Source organism: Acipenser ruthenus, chromosome 30 (genome assembly GCF_902713425.1).
Source record: "Acipenser ruthenus chromosome 30, fAciRut3.2 maternal haplotype, whole genome shotgun sequence".
Taxonomy (NCBI): Eukaryota; Metazoa; Chordata; class Actinopteri; order Acipenseriformes; family Acipenseridae; genus Acipenser; species Acipenser ruthenus.
In genome coordinates this window covers 4,630,844-4,644,534 of record NC_081218.1, presented here as the reverse complement: position 1 = coordinate 4,644,534, position 13,691 = coordinate 4,630,844, and the positions used below count along the sequence as shown (strand labels likewise).

The 13,691-nt window shown below is 46.2% G+C and overlaps 1 protein-coding gene across 4 annotated transcripts in view; it reads left to right on the top strand.

Annotated features, from left to right (window-relative positions):
- The window catches only part of LOC117397401 (vasodilator-stimulated phosphoprotein-like), a 41,297-nt gene extending 30,858 nt beyond the window's left edge, over window positions 1-10,439 (top strand). For 3 of the 4 annotated variants that reach the window (XM_033996217.3, XM_033996246.3, XM_033996236.3), the window contains 9 exons: window positions 1,001-1,230; window positions 2,033-2,154; window positions 2,738-2,798; window positions 3,486-3,528; window positions 4,335-4,377; window positions 6,723-6,803; window positions 7,574-7,652; window positions 8,288-8,345; window positions 8,462-10,439. In XM_033996217.3, the coding sequence (XP_033852108.1) occupies window positions 1,001-1,230; window positions 2,033-2,154; window positions 2,738-2,798; window positions 3,486-3,528; window positions 4,335-4,377; window positions 6,723-6,803; window positions 7,574-7,652; window positions 8,288-8,345; window positions 8,462-8,499 (755 nt within the window). In that variant the 3' untranslated portion in view covers window positions 8,500-10,439. The remainder of the gene's footprint in view (window positions 1-1,000; window positions 1,231-2,032; window positions 2,155-2,737; window positions 2,799-3,485; window positions 3,529-4,334; window positions 4,378-6,722; window positions 6,804-7,573; window positions 7,653-8,287; window positions 8,346-8,461) is intronic. The other variant, XM_033996227.3, reaches the window with a different exon arrangement.
- Window positions 10,440-13,691: the final 3,252 nt, after the last annotated feature.

Here is a 13,691-nt window from a genome sequence, read left to right as displayed (position 1 = left end):
CAGCCTGGGCAGTGTTAATTAGCGAAGCCTCCTGTCTTTAATCACCTCTCTCCCGCGTCTCCTGCTGTGTGTAACTGGGTTTGACTGGGCCTCTCGGGAGCCCATTCCAGCGCAGCCCGAACCACATCCCTGATCACTACCCTGAACTGGTGAGTCCCCCGCCCGAGTCACAACATCACACCTGTGAAACCTGCGCTGGGCTGCAAACTACTCTGTACTCTGTACTCCAGACTGGGTGCAGATAGATGCTCCAGGCTATCCCCTATGCTGTGCTGTGCTGTACTGTTCTATACTGTGCTATGCTGTACTGCGCTATGCTGTGCTGTACTGCAGGTTGATGGCACAGCTCCAGGGTTTCAGACAGGATCTCCAGGTCAGGTCTATTAGTGTCTCTCTCTCTCTTATCCAGTTTACTGTCAGCGGGTGACGGGAGGGGCGACTCCTGAGGGGTATATAGTGACCAGGACAGAGGAGGGGGGTGTATCCATTCACTGCCACTAGATGAATCAGGGTGCTTTCTTTACATGATAGATCATATTGTAATGGAGGTGTGACACAAGAGCAGAGCACAGCTCCCTGCAGTTCAGAGTGGTTCACAGCGCAGGAGGGGCAGCCTTGTTCAGCTTTTCATTCGGCTTTTATCTGTTAAGAGACTTTATTATTAAACGACCCCCTTTGAGAAGGATTGCAGACATCGTATAAGGTGAAAGAGGGGAGCAGTGTTGTATTGAAAGAGGGGGATCAGCACTGTTGGCTTGATGCACAGTGATGCTTCAGAAAACCAGCTGGACAGTGCTGCAGGGGTCACATGACGCATCACATGTCTCTGATTTGCAGGAGACCGGTCCTAAGTGACCAGCCGGTGTAACAGAGTGACCATGTCTAACATGTCTTCCCCTCTCTCCTTCCCTCTCCCTCCCCCCTTTCTGCCTCTCTTCTATTTCCCTCTTATCTCACTGTGTCCCCTACCTCCCTTTCTGTGTGTCTCTCTCTCCTCTAGCTGTTCCTGCGGCCCCCCCTCCTGCCCCAGGTGGCCCTCCCCCTCCTCCAGGACCTCCCCCTCCCCCGGGACCCCCTCCCCCTCCTGGACCCCCCCCAGCCTCAGGAGGCCCGCCTCCACCTCCAGCCCCGCCCCTCCCCTCTGGAGGAGCCCCGCCTCCTTCATCTGGGGGAGGAGCCACCGGCCTGGCCGCCGCCATCGCAGGAGCCAAGCTGCGCAAAATGGCCAAGGTAGGAGGATCTAGAGTCTGAACAGCGAGGCGGTGGAGTCTGACCAGTGTGCTGGGAGGTCTTTTTGGACCTGTAATATACCGAGGCTCACAAGATACTCTCATGTATTTATTCTTGAGTCAAGGTCTTTATTGACCCTCATGGATTGTGTTCAATGTGACTGGATTGCAGGGACTCTGATCGTTCTCAATGTGTTCTCTGCCTCTGACCAGCAGCTGAGCGAAATCAATCAAACCTGACGCTTTCCTATTGTTCCACCCCACCCAATCCCAGCTCAGCTGGGCAGAAACCACTCCTAAACTGAGTGGTGAAAGCTGCTGTGTAATTAACAAGGTGTCCCAATGAAGAACCAGTCAGATACACTAGAAGGGGAAGCGTTTATTTGTGTGCTGTGAGCCCTGAAAACCCAGTTGTAAAAGATGAGGGAGGGGGCAGTGATACTGTTGCTGTATGAATTCTGTTAAAGAAGCGTCCCTTTAAACAAAGGGGTAAGTGATGATAAGATGTAAGAGAATGGATTTTAAAGATGGTTAGCACTCCTTTAAAGGCAGGGTCAGTGAGAATGTTCATGTAGTTTAATAAGAGGGAAGAGATTGGGTTTTAAGGATGGTCAGCGCTCTCTTAGAGGGGGGGGGGGGGGGGGGGAGTGAAGATAATGCCAAGAGGTTGCTAAACACCCCTTAGGGATCTAATAATGTTAATGAAAACTCTGAGGTTGAATTGTGTGTGAGCGTGGGGAGGGTTCTTGCTGTGTGTGAAGATGACACTGACCCCCAGGTGACCCCTGTCTCTCCCCCCCCAGGAGGAAAGCCCCGCCTCCAAGGCTGAAGGCAGTCGTAGCGCCACTCTGCCAGCGGGAGGCAGCAGTGGGGGAGGGGGCGGCGGGGGGCTGATGGGTGAGATGAGCGCCATCCTGGCCAGGAGGTAACGCAGACATTACAACAGCATGCTGTCAGATATAGCCTTCACATTACACGGCTGTGTTCTAGGATTCTCTGTCAAAGCTCATTGCAGCATGCAGGGCACTCACGTTCTCACATAGTGTTCAGGCTTGCTCAAGTGGCTCAATAACCACTCATGGTTAAACTGTATCCGTGTAGGAAATATTTTAAAGTAAGAATTTTCAGCTGTGCAATAGAAAATGGCAGCCTTTAAGCTGTATTGATATTTTACTCAAACAAAATAGTGTCACTAATAATTGTTCATTCCGATAGGCAGAGGAATCGACGCAGCTCTGCTCTGAGAGTCAGATTCCATTGCAGCTGTCCTCCAGTGAAAATGAAACAATGTAACCTGGAATGCTTTGTTTGTGTAGCCTGTATTAAACACCTAGAGCTGTGCTTGTTTTTAAATGGTTGTTCTGAGCCCTGTAGCACACGTTCAGTGTAGAGTGGGGTTAGGCTGCCACCTTGTGGTGCAAACCTGTAATAACAGGATTGAGCTGTGGAATGTGAGAAGCATGCTGGAGATTCCTGCGGTTCTGACGGTCTGTGTGTCTGTCTGTCAGGAGGAAAGCCACTGACAAAGGAGAGAAGGTGGTTCCCAAGAAAGATGAGGAATCGACAAACGTGAGTGCCACAGAAATAGTGTACACTGTCTTACCACACCACTGAGAGACTCCAAATCGAAACGCTTGTAATTGAATTTTTTATTCTTTCAGTATACAGTTCCACTATACCATAGGACACATTACATTACATTACATTACATTACAGCACTGACACCAGGGGCTCATTTGAGCTGGATTGCACCCGATCCCAGATCCGGTATCTCTTTGTCTGTCAGACGAGAATTCCAGTTTGCAAACTGTTTGAAAAAAACAACTCAGTAAAAAAGCTCTTTCCTGTTCCATGAATTGAATGACAGAACTGTTCTGTGATTGATGTATTTAGGATGTGACGTCTGAGTAAGAAAATGACTTGTTTGTTTATACAATCCAAACACTGAAACGCCAAAAAACCAGCTCTCTTAACAGCAGCAGTGTCCAGGCTCCTGTTCATCAGACTAGTCTCCCCGAATGAAACCCTCACTCTACCATACAATTCAATACAACACCTTACCATCCCAAACAGTACAGTACAGTACAATGCAATACCACCATGCTATACAGTACAATACCATGCCATATACTCCCACGCTCCATGCCATACCATGTATTGTTGTAAAATATGCATTCAGTACCATACAGACGGGGGTGCTGAGTTCTGAACTGGCTCTTCAGAGTGACTGTGCTTCTCTCCTCCTCTCTTTTCCAGGACGATTCGGATTCTCCCAGTTCTAAACCCCTCGGTAGCTCAGGTAAGGGGAGAGGGGAAAGAGGGAGGAGGAGGTAGGGAAGGATGGAGGGAGGGAGGAAGGAAGTATTGTTGAGAAATGCGAACACCAGAGTGAAGGATGGAAACTAAGACTGAACTTCATTGAAATGCCAAGAGGGGGACATGGCCGTAGTATTGAACTAAACTTCATACACAGATCTTCCATTGAGGTTTTCTTTGTATTAGTTTTATCGTTGATTTATCTTTATGTATTGTACACTGATAGTGAATGATGCTGTGTGGTTTTGTAACGCGCTCTAGTTGTGTTGGTGTAATTGTTTGTTCTCTCTCTGTCTCTCTCTCGCTCTCTCTGTCTCTCTCTCGCTCGCTCTCTCTCGCTCACTCGATCGCTTGCTCTCTCTCTGTCTCTCTGTCTCTCTCTCTCTCTCTCTCTCTCTCTGTCTCTCTGTCTCTCTCTCTCTCTCTCCCTCTCTCTCTGCCTCTCTCTCTCGCGCTTGCTCTCTCTCTCTCTCTCTCACTCGCTCGATTGCTTGCTCTCTCGCTCTCTCTCTCTCTCTCTCTCTCTCTCTCTCTCTCTCCCTCTGTCTCTCTCTCTCGCGCTTGCTCGCTCTCTCTCTCTCTCTCTCTCTCGCTCTGTCTCTCTCTCTCTCGCTCTCTCTCTCTCTCTCTCGCTCTGTCTCTCTGTCTGTCTCTCTCTCTCTCTCTCGCTCGCTCGATTGCTTGCTCGCTCTCTCTCTCTCTGTCTCGCTCTCTCTCTCTCTCTCTGTCTCTCTCTTTCTCTCTCTCTCTCTGTTTCTCTCTCTGTCTGTCTCGCTCTCTTGCTCTCAGATTCGATAAGGAGACCCTGGGAGAAAGCAGCCACAATGCCCAGGTAACGCGTCTCTGTTTCACACTGAACCCCCCCGACCCCCACAACAGCAGGGCATGTTAAGTATAATAATTATTGAGTTCTTCACTTAAGGAAAAGTTTCACAGAATCGGGACTTACAATGTCATTTTTTCTCTCTCCACTCTGTGTGTGTCTGCACGTGTTCTATTTATTTAATATCATAGTAAACCACATCAGAAATCAACCAATCACAGTGAAGTATTTGCCAGTATTCCAGCATTGCTTCTCCTGTGTACAGATGTCATCCAGTGCACCAAACACCACGCCTGATTCCACTGTTCAGAACTCAAAACAAAGCAACACAAACACACCTGTAAGAAAATAATACTGAAACAGAAAAGCAAGAAGTCAAATGGCAACAATCTGAACAAAGTAAAAGGCTTTTAACCCTTTAACGCTGCTGCCGTTAGTTTCTCGGGTGGCACTTTTTTTTATTTTGAATACATATTCTCGCCACGACACAGCACCTGTAGGCTGACATGCATCTGGACTGAACCATTAATGTCCCAGTAAGGCAGCTTGTATGGGTCTGTCACTCCACCCCTGCTGATCTCATGGACCATTCCAGCTGCAACTTCCAACCTTCAGCGTTGGGGAAACAGGCAAAATCTACTGGCGCCTTCACGTTCACCTCTGACCCAAGGTGGCTGTCCTATTGGGGTCATGTGAGGATTTGAGATCGTGCCTTCATACTCTTCAAAGCACTAGAGAAATGAACCCTTTCCCTCTCCAACTTGGTACAGACATTCTTTTAACACAGGTTATTGAATGTATGAGAATCTTGGGGGTGTATGCAGTGTCTTGGTCACAGTGATTTACTGGAGTGTTTTGTCTGGTGATGCTGACAGTATCCTTTTTATTTTGTATTCGCTGTATTGGCAGTGAGTGTGTGTCAAACTGTGTGATACACATCCAGAAGTGTAGAGTACAAATCCAAGGAGGTTCTGATGAGGTTGTGTACTGCTCTGGTGAGACCACACTGTGTCCAATTCTGCTCACCACAGCACCAAAAGGACATTGTGGCTGAAAGAACTGAATCTATTTATCTGAAACAAAGAAGAATCAGGAGGACATGATGGAAGTCTTTAAAGTCTTAAGACATAGTTAACCCGAACCAATACTTTAAGTGCAGTAAGACACAGGTGGAAATGAAGTGGAGATTGACTTAGACAGAGCGAAGGGGACTCTTCTTCACACACAGAGAGTAGTGAGGGGATGGAATGGGCTGCCTAGTCATGTTGTTGAAGGAGACACTTCTTCACACAGAGAGTGGTGAGGGGATGGAATGGGCTGTCTAGTCATGTTGTTGAAGGAGACACTTCTTCACACAGATAGTGGTGAGGGGATGGAAGGGGCTGCCTAGTCATGTTGTTGAAGGAGACACTTCTTCACACAGAGAGTGGTGAGGGGATGGAAGGGGCTGCTTAGTCATGTTGTTGAAGGAGACACTTCTTCACACGTATAGTGGTGAGGGGATGGAAGGGGCTGCCTAGTCATGTTGTTGAAGGAGACACTTCTTCACACAGAGTGGTGAGGGGATGGAATGGGCTGCCTAGTCATGTTGTTGAAGGAGACACTTCTTCACACAGAGAGTGGTGAGGGGATGGAAGGGGCTGTCTAGTCATGTTGTTGAAGGAGACACTTCTTCACACAGAGAGTGGTGAGGGGATGGAAGGGGCTGCCTAGTCATGTTGTTGAAGGAGACACTTCTTCACACAGAGAGTGGTGAGGTGATGGAAGGGGCTGCCTAGTCATGTTGTTGAAGGAGACACTTCTTCACACAGAGAGTGGTGAGGGGATGGAATGGGCTGCCTAGTCATGTTTTCAGTTCAATTAGCTACTAGGAACCGGATGAGCACTGATGGGCTGAATGGCCTCCAGTTCTTCTGAAACTCTGTGGAGCTCTGTCTGTGTTTCATTCTGACAAGTCTGAGGTCCTGCTGTAGTCTGTCTATCTCTCCTCGGTGTGTGTGTGTGGTCTGTCTCTCTCTCTCTCTCTCTCTCTCTCTCTCTCCTCCTCCTTGGTGAGTGTAATTTCTGTCTTTCTCTCTCTGTCTCTGGTGTGTGTGTAGTCTGTCCGTCTCTTTCTCTCTGTCCTTGGTGTGTGTGTGTGTGTGTATAGTCTGTCTGTCCTCAGTGTGTGTGTGTGTGTCTCTCTCTCTCTCATGTGTGTGTAGTCTGTCCGTCTCTTTTTCTCTGTCATTGGTGTGTGTGTGTAGTCTGTCTGTCCTCAGTCTCTCTCTCTCCCTCCCTCCCTCCCTCCCTCCCTCCCTCCCTCTCGTGTGTGTGGCTCTCTCTCACTCCTCAGTGTGTTTGTTCTTCCTCAGGAATAACTCTGTGCCGAAGAGCCTGGATTCCATGAACTCACCCCAGTCTGCCTCCCCCCAGTCTGCCTTCCCCCTCTCCAGGTACTCTGAGCCCCCCCGCTCCCTGCCGTCCTGCGGCAAAGCCAAGAGCCTCCACCCGGCCGCTGGGTGTCTGTCTCTGTCTGTCTCTGTGCTGCTACGGGTGTGTGGGTCACTGTGGTGCTCTATTAGTTTTCCATGGACTTGTTGGTATGGGTTGCTAGGGCGGTCTGTGCATTGCCATGGCATTGTTGCTGCTATGGGTATTGCGTTGCTATGGGTGTCATGGTGGCTGTGTCGCTGTTACTAGGGTGTTGGGGTAATCCTGGTTCTTTTAGGTAGTTGAGGTAACCATAGCGCTGTTGCTAGGGTGTTGGTGTTACCATGTCGCTGTTGCCATAGCGCTGTTGCTAGTGTCTGTGTTACTGTGCACAAGGTTCAGAGAAAGGAGGTGCTGTGTGGGAGACATTCTGGATCAACAGCCAATCAGACCCTCCCTCATATCCCCCACTCTGTCATTCCCTCCCTCCCTCCCTCCCTCCCTCCCTCCCTCCCTCACAACTCCACACTGATCCAGAGTGGCTCCCCGCAGTGTCCTGCCCTCTCCTCTCTCTCTCTCTCTCTGTGAGCTGTGGACGGCTGCTGTTGTGGCACTGGGTCTCCATGAGGCTGTTACTGGAATGAAATCTAACCATTCTCCTCCTCTATCCCTCTCTCCCCTTCTCTGTCTGTCACTGCTTCCCTCCCTCTCCCTCTCTCTCTCTCATTCTCCCTCCCTCTTCTTTCTTTCTTTCTTTCTTTCTTTCTTTCTTTCTTTCTTCCCCCCCCCCCAGAGTGAAGTCAGTGACCACCAGCAGTAACAGCACAGAGGGGCCAAGTCCTGATGATTCGGATCTGGACAGAATGAAGCAGGTACAGCACAGGGCACAGTGTATCTCACAGGTACAGTGCAGGGCATACACACACCTAGAGAACTGCTTAGCAACTCTCTGAAACTTGGTATGGACGTTCCTGACAGTGAGAATCTAGGGGTGTTCAGAGGAGCCTGGCTGTACCCACCTGTATCGCACATTGTGCATGGTATGTAGAGAACCTGCTTATTAACTGTGATGGAACTTGGTAGGGACATTCTGTCCTGAGCTACTGAAAGTATCGGATGTGTGAAGTGTATTGACGAGTCTGACAAGGTCAGACACTCCAAGATTCTTAATAACAACTCTCGGTAACTTCCATGTTCTCATGTTGTGAAGTCATGTGACATTGTGACCTTTCAACCCTGCTTCCATCCTTTACAGTCAACAGTGTTGAAAGGTCACAATATCACATGGTTTCTCAAGAAACCAGAAGTAAAGCACAGGCTGATAAAGGGCTTTTAAAAAGTGACCCAAAAAATATTGCATACATGCCACTACATGAAGACAAGCTGCCTTCAGCTCTAAACACCCAACAGCAGCAAGGTGTAGCTGCCCTGTGATAACACCTGTCTGTGTGTCTCCTCTCTCTCTCTCTATCTCTCTGTCTGTCTGTCTGTCTGTCTGTCTGTGCAGGAGATCCTGGAGGAAGTGAGGAAAGAACTGCAGAAAGTGAAAGAGGAGATTATTGAAGGTACAGCTCTCTCTCCACTGTGTCGGTCTCTCTCTCCACTGTGTCTCTCTGTCTCTGTCTCTCTCTCTCACACATTTTCTCCCCATCTCATGTGCAAGTATCTCTGTGTCCTGCAGCGTTCATTGAGGAGCTGAAGAAGAGGGGCTCCTCCTAAGAGAGAGACGCCAAACTAAAGACCCACAGCACAGGACGAGCGACCACTGAGAGAGTGACGGCAGTTGTGAGATTCACTTTCGCGCTCTCTCTCTACCAAGAGCCTTCCTCAGCCAGACACGCTTGAAAAATGAAACAAATCAAATAGTACAATCTGTAACCTGCTTTAAACTGGAGCTCAGAGCCACTGTCAGACAAACTCACCCCCCTCCCCCCCTGCTGTCTCCTGGGTGTGCCAGTGGGTAGATCGATTCATCAGAAAACGATAACAAACTTCAGGGACCAAAATGTGGTAAAACCTCAATGAACTAGCTGACTCTTGCTCGGCATTCCACGTATGAAAGTTGGTTCAGGAGGCTTTGGAAACAGGTATTATTTTTGTATCGTTGTTTTTTTTATGTAATTTAGCAGAAGCTGTTTTTAATAAAAGCTTTCTTTTCATTTGAAAACGGACGGGGCTGAAGCATTCCTCTGCCTGCCTTTCTCCTGTCTCTCCTGAGAGTGCTGACCAAGGCTTCCAGATCCCTCTTCTGATTAGCACAGCAACGCTATCACTGCTGCCCTGTTTGCTTGTATTTTGTATCTGTGCAGATGTTTCAAAGACAATGCTAGAGATGGAAAGTAGGATGAAGCAGTTCATCCGTAGTGTTGTGTTTTGAAAGATATGCAAATGCAAATTGGCTATGTTAACAACGACTTCTGATCCCCTGCCTCCTCGCCTCAGCCTTTGTTTCCTTCAGGAGTGAAGCTGTGTGATTTGGGTGTGTAAATCTGGTTCAAAATCTAACAAATATTTGCGAATTAGATGGAAAACAAAATACTGCTTTGCAAAATAAATAAATAAATAAACCAAGTGGACCCACCTCCCCATTAAAAACAGTAGCATACAGTCCTGTAGACCTGCTGTTACTGAATTAAACACTGCAGAGTGTTCCTATTTATTTCAGACTCCCTCTTACACGATGTGCTTGCAGTGATGCGTTTGTGAATTCTGTCACATGAACGAACAGGAACGTGGGCATTTCTGCAACCGAGTACACTGCAAGCAGAGTTTGTGTGAATAGTCAAATATTGTTCTCCTGAGTCGTTCACACACAGAGGGAGAGAGAGCGAACATACAGACTGCAGAGTGTGTGCTGCACATGGCAGGAGGTTTTCTTTGTATCTCTGAACCCAGGCACACACACAGAGTGATGTCAGATAGACCAATCGCAAACTGCGCAGCTGAGATGAGGCAGGATCCAGTCTCTAGTGCCACAGTGTGGAGGGAGAGGGATGAGGTGCCTGGAAGTCAAAGGGAAAGGATTTTTTTTGAACTGCTAAATTTTTGTTTCCGTTATTCATATGAGAGGGTAGCGAGTTAGTCTGCTGTCTGTCTGCACAACCTTGGAACAGAGAGAGGTGAAAGGCAGGAATGCAAAGCCAGTGAATTAGTCTGTTGAGCTTCTCTAAGTTCTGTCCTATAGCAAGCAATGCCAGTGCCCCTGTCTCCTGTCCAGCTTGACTTATACCTGCACCAAACCCCACACTGCTGTACACATGGGAGTGGGGGCTGCTGACAGTGGTTCTGAGAGTCCAATCTCTTTGTTTTGTATTTTAATATATAAAGAAAAAAAAAAACAGTTTGGCTGTTGGCCACTTTTCTGCTACTGCCTTTGAAGAATGAAATATGATATAAATATGTGTTTTGTTTTTGGGGGAAGAATATTATCTACTGTGTGTTTTTTCTATTTTATTTGAGATTATGGTGAATGGTAGTGGGGGGGGGGGGATGTTTAATTTTTTAATGAGAACTTTGTTTTTGGTTGTTTATTTTTTCTATTAGAGTAGAGATTTAGCATTTTTACACTGAAATATGTTTATCAGAGCAAAGAAAGCACCCAGATACACTGGAATTCATCGATGCCTTTGTAGCCAAATACAGCTGCTTCCTGTACTCAACACAGCCTGGCTCCACTTTATTATGAATTGTTATTATTAGTTTATTTAGCAGACACCTTTATCCAAGGCGACTTACAGAGACTAGGGTGTGTGAACTATGCATCAGCTGCAGGGTCACTTACAATTACATCTCACCCGAAAGATGGAGCACAAGGAGGTGAAGTGACTTGCTCAGGCTCACACAGTGAGTGAGCTGGGATTTGAACCGGGGACCTTTTGGTTACAAGCCCTTTTCTTTAATCACTGGATCACACCGCCTCCAATGGGGCTTCCCAGACACTGATCAGCACTAATCTTTGTTATAAAACCACGTTCTTATTCAGTTCCCATAGTATAGCCTGATTTGTCATGCCCCTTTGTGCTTTGCAGTGCTTACCTATGCTTACATTAGGTAAGCAATGTAAAGCACAGAGAGGTTTGGTAAAACTAACCATTGTAAATGCATAGCTTAATTGTGGAAAAACTGTTGTGGTGAACTTTTTGTATGGGTTTAATCGAGGGAACACATCAATCCCCCACTCCAGTGTGAGTATCATTCCACTTGAACAGAAACCATGCAGCCTTTACTGCCTGACCAGTTTGTTTCCATTCCCCCAGGTAGTTTCAGTTGTAGGTGCACAGACAGCTGTCCCCCAGCAGGGGGGGCTGTGACAGGAGTGCTATACTGCAGTGCATCAGCAATGCAGTCCAGTGTGCTCCATCTCCACAGTGCACTTCACTCAATAATTGCCACCAGCACGGCTTTAAACCTTTGACTGCCAGCTAGAGCAAAAATGGTTCTCTTACAGGGTTCTAGTAGAATCTTTATTGGAGTGTTCTGCAAACACACAACATGAAACCATTACTGTAGTCTATGAGAAAACACTGCAGTGATCTAACCTAGAAAGAAGAGAGATGATTTCGGATGTGTTTTCTGTATTTCTCTGGGTGATATTGGGTGTTTTAGGTGTTCCAGAGTAGAGCTGCACAAACCCATTATTCTTTTATTCAGATTAAGCTCTCCACAGGTGAGAGTCACTGGTGTTGACTGGGCTAATTTACCATTACAAGTGAAGAAACAGCTGCTTGGGTTTGTGTGGATCGCCATTATCCACAGTCTAAGAGAAGCAGTGATCATCACAAACTCATGCAGCTGTTTCTTCACCTGTTTCGTTCACCTATATGGTAACAGTATCCTGGGAGACAGCATGGTTTTAGGAAAGGGAGATCATGTCTAGCTAACCTGTTTGATTTTTTTGAGGATGCAACATCGACAATGGATAATTGAAAAGCATACGACATGGTTTATTTAGATTTCCAGAAAGCTTTTGACAAAGTCCTGCATAAAAGATTAATTCTCAAACTGAATGCACTCGGGATTCAAGGAAATGCATGCACATGGATTAGGGAGTGGTTAACATGTAGAAAACAGAAAGTACTGATTAGAGGAGAAACCTCAAAAGGGAGTGAGGTAACCAGTGGTGTACCACAGGGATCAGTATTAGGTCTATTTAGATTTCCAGAAAGCTTTTGAGTCCAACATGAAAAAAGGAACAAGGACCAGGGGTCACAAAATGGAGATTAGATAAAGGGGCATTCAGAACAGAAAATAGGAGGCACTTTTTTACACAGAGAATTGTGAGGGTCTGGAACCAACTCCCCAGTAATGTTGTTCGAAGCTGACACCCTGGGATCCTTCAAGAAGCTGCTTGATGAGATTCTGGGATCAATAAGCTACTAACAACCAAACGAGCAAGATGGGCTGAATGGGGCCTCCTCTCGTTTGTAAACTTTCTTATGTTCTTATAAAAGATTAATTCTCAAACTGAACGCAGTAGGGATTCAAGGAAATGCATGCACATGGATTAGGGAGTGGTTAAAATGTAGAAAAGAGAAAGTACTGATTAGAGGAGAAACCTCAAAATGGAGCGAGGTAACCAGTGGTGTACCACAGGGATCAGTATTAGGTCCTCTGCTATTCCTAATCTACATTAATGAATTAGTTTCTGGTATAGTAAGCAAACTTGTTAAATTTGCAGATGACACAAAAATAGGAGGAGTGGCAAACACTAATGCAGCAGCAAAGGTCATTCAAAAATGATCTAGACAGCATTCAGAACTGGGCAGACACATGGCAAATGACATTTAATAGAGAAAAGTGTAAGGTACTGCACGGAGGCAATAAAAATGTGCATTATAAATATCATATGGGAGATACCGAAATTGAAGAAGGAGTCTATGAAAAATACCTAGGAGTTTATATTGACTCAGAAATGTCTTATCTAGACAATGTGGGGAAGCTATAAAAAAAAAGCCAACAAGATGCTTGGATATATTGTGAGAAGTGTTGAATTTAAATCAAGGGAAGTAATGTTAAAACTTTATAATGCATTAGTAAAACCTCACCTAGAATATTGTGTTCAGTTCTGATCACCTCGTTACAAAAAGGATATTGCTGCTCTAGAAATAGTGCAAAGAAGAGCGACCAAAATTATCCCGGGTTTAAAAGGCATGTTGTATGCAGACAGGCTAAAATAATTGAATCTATTCAGTCTTGAACAAAGAAGACTATGTGGTGATCTGATTTAAGCATTCAGAATTCTATAAGGTATTGACAATGTCGACCCAGGGGTTACAAATGGAGATTAGATAAAGGGGCATTCAGAGCAGAAAATAAGAGGCACTTTTTTACACAGAGAATTGTGAGGGTCTGGAACCAACTCCCCAGTAATGTTGTTGAAGCTGACACCCTGGGATCCTTCAAGAAGCTGCTTGATGAGATTCTGGGATCAATAAGCTACTAACAACCAAACGAGCAAGATGGGCTGAATGGCCTCCTCTCGTTTGTAAACTTTCTTATATTCTTATGTACTGTACTGTGGTACTAATTCTGAGCCTACATGCTGTACAAATTATTATTATTATGATTTTATTTCTTAGCAGACACCCTTATCCAGGAAGACTTACAATTGTTACAAGATATCACATTATACAATGCAAACTGCATGCTGTACAATGCAAACTGCATGCTGTACAATGCAAACTGCATGCTGTACAATGCAAACTACATGCTTTGCTTTTAACGATTCCTTTGGGTTTGGAAGAGAAAGCGTTGTGTGTGTTTTTGAACTGCAGGTCATTGTTGCTGAAAGCTAGTCTCATGCATACACTGCCTGGCCACTTTATTAGGACCTGTCTGTCTGCCTTGTTGGATTTGGCACCACCCTGGTGTGAGGCACGTTCTCCTGGTATATCCTGGGTCTCTTGATTACT